At 41.2% G+C, this 5,425-nt stretch overlaps 1 protein-coding gene across 1 annotated transcript; it reads left to right on the top strand.

The window, feature by feature from the left end:
- The first annotated feature begins 3,542 nt into the window (after nt 1–3,542).
- Nucleotides 3,543–4,058, top strand: LOC121999271 (chaperone protein dnaJ 20, chloroplastic-like). The gene has a single exon (XM_042553971.1). It carries the CDS (start codon nt 3,543–3,545, stop codon nt 4,056–4,058), a length of 516 nt encoding a protein of 171 aa, XP_042409905.1.
- Nucleotides 4,059–5,425: the final 1,367 nt, after the last annotated feature.

Here is a 5,425-nt window from a genome sequence, read left to right as displayed (position 1 = left end):
TCGAAGGTCGGACACCATGTCGGCTCGCAGGCCAGAATAGACAAATAGTACGATACCTGAGCACTCGAACGACGGCTGCCCGGAGGGTGACGGAGGAGGCTGTCTGGGGGCGTAGGCAGCGGCAATAGCAGCTACTATAAGCTGTGGTGGGTGCCGGAAGGAGCGGCGGCAGTCGCTGTGGACTGCAGTGAGCGCCGGAGGGTGACGGTGGTGGTCGCCGGGGGGCGGCGCCAACTGGGGGTAGTGCTAGCCGCTGGCGGAGATGGCCGCCGGAGGTGGCGCTGGCCGCTTGAGGCGGCTAGGGCGTGCTGTCAGCAGTGGCTACGGCGCGCGGAGGTGTAGACGTCGCTGGAAGCGTAAACGACGACATCCATTGCCACTGGGGGTGGCGGGAGGAACCAAAGTCGGAGGAGAAGGGAGGAGGTGACCCTTCGTCGCCTGCGGATCTCTCCGGCGACAGTAACGAGGGATCAAGAAGAGTCCTTTGCTTCTGTCCCTGGCGGTGGCAGTAGACAACAAAGCAACTCCTGTGCGCGAAGCGACAGAGAAGATCAGAGAGGGAGGGAGGAAGGGGTTGCTTCCTCTGGTGGCGGAATAGATGGACGTGGAAGAAAGGCCTCCTCAGCTTCTTGTGTTGGGCGGCAATAGAAGACCCAAGCACGAAGCCCCCCTCATGCTCAGCGGCCGCCACCTGAACTCCCTCCTTTGCTCCATGAACAGTGCTCCTCATATACTCCAAACCCTTAGCAGGTGAGATGACCAAAATGCCCTCCATCTTCCTCCCTTATCACATGTTAAGCCCTCCTAATATATCTGTATCATTTTCCATCACCAATCGATTGCTACATCGAATCTGATCGTTTAAATCTATAGAATGATTTGTTTTACCTTACCAATCGATTGGTGAAACTCGTCAATTGATTATTTGCCTCCAGTCGAACTGACCAGTAGATTCAGAAGTATTTTGTTCACTGCTACAGTACTAGAAAAAATATTGTAGTAGAAAACCTTAAATTAGGTACTGTAACAAATCCCAAAACTATTGTAGCAAACATTAATCACGGTAGCAAACTTTATTTTTTTGAGTTTAGGGTTTGCAGTAAACCTTGGCACTGTAACAACCCTAGGTACTATAGCAGAAATCGTAGTTACTATATCAAACCCTAAAAACATCTCAAACCCGTAATTTCTAGGTTTAGAGTCAATCGATCGATCGATATGCCTTATCAACCAACTAATACTCCTATTTTAACTTTACCAAGTTGAATTCTTATATTGCTTGGTATTCAATTGATCTCAATTTACAAGGACTTCTTTTGCTGTGCATCTGGTCAACCTTTGACTTGCTGAGACTTTATGTTGCCTAACATCCGATTAACTTTGATATGCAAGGATTTTATTGTTGTTTGACATCCGATCAGCCTTGACTTGCCATGACCTCCATCTTCAAATGTTCATTTTTATATGACCCACTTGAATTTTATTTCTCATGCTAAGTTTCCGGTTATCAATGACTCACTTGGACTTCACTTTTCATACCAAGTGTTCGGTCCTCAATGGCTTTTTTAGACTTCTCTTCTCAGTTCAACTTTCTGTTAGACTTCTGATCATCAAGTGTCAGGTCAATTTTGACTGATCACCAGGTGTTAGGTCAACTGTAATCCACTTGGACTTTTCTCACCTTATACTAATGCCACATTGGACTTTTAACATTGCCAAGTATTCGATTAACCTTGGCCTACTAAGCGTCTCACTTGACTAGAGTCAACTTGAGTAAAGTATCGTCAATTATCTAGTCAAGTATCTAGACCACCTATATATTTCTCAAATATGGATATTAAATTTGAATTAACTCAAGTTTGATCAACTCGATCAACCTTCACCGTCGATTACAGTAATAGTGCTTCGAAGATTTAAATTAGTTATTATAATCACCCTTCAACAGCACAACATAATTAAAAATAATTCATTGTATTAAAATAATTGAGAATAAAATTGTTATAATTTTAAAATTACAAATTCCATCTTGATGAGAGTGGATCCTTTGGACCACACTTTATGGTCTAAAGAATGGACCATTATATTAATTAGTTGATTTAGATAAATCCTGTCTATTTAGTAGGTGGGATCAATCCAAATCAACTTATTAATCTTTATGATCAATATTTTAATCCGTAAAGTGTGGATTAGAGGATCCGTTTTCATCTTGATAATTAATTAAGATCTCTGTGCTCTATTAAGCATTTTGGAAGCAAAAAAGTGATGGGTTGAAAGGGGATGATAATCCCAATTTCATGTTAATTTTCAAACCGCAAGTTAACTTTCAAATGACTTCTAAATTTAGAATTGAAGGTTTTAATTATCATTAGTTTCTAAATATTAATTAATTGAATTATAAAATAAAGTATGTGTTAGTAATAATATTTTTTTAAAATAGGGGTGACTGTTGTTCGTTTTATTTTAAAATAAAAATAAAAAAGCAAAATCAATAGATGCCGACTGAAATTTTAAATTCAATAGGTTCAAATTCTAAATGTACTTATAATTTACATTATTATTTGATTTATTTTACATCTTATACAACAGACCAAAACAAATTATTATTAATTTTTAAATAACTTTTAGATAAATGACAGCAGATTACTAATTTATTTTTCGCAGTTATTTATGAATTTTCTGAAAATACATTTATAGAACCGCAGGATGGAGAGATTTGCCGCGGCATGAGTTGGCGCCTAGGCAGTTTGCCGCGGTTTTGAGTCGCCCCTTCGGTTTATGAGGTGGATTCATCAAAATCCAACTCACTTGCGGCGGTTTTAATTCGGCGCCTTGGTGGATTGAACGTCGACGTCGACGGTGACGGCGACAGCGACGGAGTAAATTAGATCCCATAAGTAAATCGGTAGATTAGATCGTTAGGTGAGAGAAACTTGTTGGACCTGGAAAGTATTTCCGGTGAAATGGAACGGCATCAAGTTGTGCATTCACAGTTTAATCTCTAACCAGGTAATCGACTTGGCTTCTCACTTAAAAGCTTCAGAAGAATGCTTATCCACAAGTCCAACCGTACATAATACTTATCCATTTTATTCGTGGGTTGGTGATATATTGGTAATATTTATTTTTTTATTTTTTTTTCATCTTTTTAAATTAGATTAGATTGGGCAAAGCTGTAGATCAAGATAAGATAACTAAGATTAATCTGGATTATATACCAGAGAAGTAAAAGACAGCTTTAGTTTTGTTCACAAACCGCGGTGGTTTAATGGTTAATTTCGACGTAGAAATCGATCCTAAGTAATAAATGAAGCGTACTTCTAGAAGCTCACATGATGTGCCATATTTTCTTCTGTCTTTATCCATCTTTTTTATTTTCATTGATTTTTCAAGATTGACGTTACGAATGCGCTGTTCTTTCCTATTTCCTCGATCCTCGTGATTCAAATGCCTATAAAAAGCTCAATGGCGTCTCTGAAGCCACTTCATCATCTAAATTCCAGACAACATCAGTAAAGTAAAGTAGTTCTTGTAGCTTCGCAAAAATGGCAGCTTTTGCTCTTTCGTCTCCCTCTAATTCCTTGTACAGATCTTCCTTCTCTCCGATCCCCACCAAAACAGCGCCCGCTCCTCGATTCAGGGTCTCTGCCTCGGCCGCAGCGGCCGTCGCCGCCCGGGAGGCGCCGGCCACCATGTACGACCTACTCTCGGTGTCACACACCGCTGGCGCCAGCGAGATCCGCATGGCGTACCGGCGGCTGGCCCTGCGGTGGCACCCGGACGCGTGCCGCTCGGCGGGGGAGGAGCGCTTCTACGCGGAGCGCTTCATCGAGGCGCGGGAGGCCTATGAGGTGCTCTCCGACCCCGCAGCGGTCGGCGCTGGCCCGGCCTTCCGCGAGAGCCGCGGTCGGCAGCGAGAGGCCAGCGTGACGGTGTTCGGGAATTGGGACGCGCAGCTGGACGGGCTCCGGCGGCGATCGGCAGTGACGGAGGCCGACGGGGAGGAGACTTGGGGCGGCCGCGTGAGGGCCACCCGCGGCGCCGCGGAGACTGCTGTCTAAGTGGGGAGGCTCCATGGCGCAGATCGGTATCAAATCGACGTCTCGATCGGATCAAGCGACGGATCGACATATTTGCCTGCGGCGGCGGCTCGACGGAACGATCAAACACCCGCGGCCTTCGAATCTAAAAGGGATCTCAAAATCTATACCAAGAGAAATGGTAACTCCGGCAGTCGATCAACGGAGCTCTCCAAGATCTTCAATTGTGACCAGATTATAATGGACTGTACTTTTTCATTTGGTGGTTTCAGGAACCAAATTAAATGGAGATCTAAATTTGTGAAAATTGAAATATCTTCATGTGGATTTTCACTATCATTTGTTTCTCAGTTTGTTTTTACCCCTGTTTTTTGTTTGGCAGCCGCATCTTAAGAATAAGAGCAATTACCTAAAGAACTCATAAAATCCTTTCTTTTCATTGAAAAAAAGCAAATGGAAGGTGAAAATCAATCAGAAACCCTTTAGTGGATGTTTAATCATCAATAAACCACCAAATTGAATCTCCATAAAATGATTAAAAAAATAAAAAAAATATTTAAATTTGTTCATTTTTAAAAACCTTTGACACTGGGTAAGAGTCTTACCGTACAATGACACAATTACATCAACAATCTACTATTATGATTGCATTTCGCCTATTGATAATGAATCTTGTGTTCACAATGTTGGTTGCTATGCGGAATATTATACTGATTTCCCTGTAAAAAATTTTATATAAGATTTGAACCTTTACTAACAACCTATTGTGTTATTTAGAAATTAAATTAGGAATCGTAAACGGAACTTAACATTATTGATTCTAAATTTAACTTATCTGTTCTTAGTGATTTAGACTTGGATCGCAAACGATGTTTAACATTATTGATCCAAATCCACCCATGTTACAAATTCAATTAAATATTAATTTCTAAAATTGACTTCCAGAACTGCATGGCGAGGTACTAGACCTTCTTGGGTATGTGATCATCTACCACCATCTAGACAAAGCCTTTTAAAGAAATCTAATATTTAATTTTCTTATATAACCTTAGGTTTAACCAAATAGAACAATCGAATCACAAATTCAAAAATAAAAAAAAAAACACAAACTCGAATCATAAATTCGAAACCTAAAATCATATGTCTTGTGTTTGATATTTCAAGATCTAAATAAAAGATGAACTAGTTATGATGCGAAACTAATAACTGGTTATATCTTTTATAGCTTATAGACCTCACGATCTTCTGTTGTATTCCTTTCCTTCTCTTGGACGTCGTGTGGGCGACGATCTTTCAAGATGAAACCACCCGAGCCACTTCTTCTTCTCCAAGAATCTCTAGCCACCAAGCGATGCCAAAATAGGAAATTTCCTTCTCTTCTTCTTCTC

Source organism: Zingiber officinale, chromosome 7A (genome assembly GCF_018446385.1).
Source record: "Zingiber officinale cultivar Zhangliang chromosome 7A, Zo_v1.1, whole genome shotgun sequence".
NCBI classification, from domain to species: domain Eukaryota; kingdom Viridiplantae; phylum Streptophyta; class Magnoliopsida; order Zingiberales; family Zingiberaceae; genus Zingiber; species Zingiber officinale.
This window is presented reverse-complemented; position numbering and strand designations above follow the sequence as displayed.

Coding starts and splice junctions, on each gene's coding strand:
- LOC121999271 (XM_042553971.1), top strand. CDS start 3,543: ATGGCAGCTTTTGCTCTTTCGTCTCCCTCTAATTCCTTGTACAGATCT.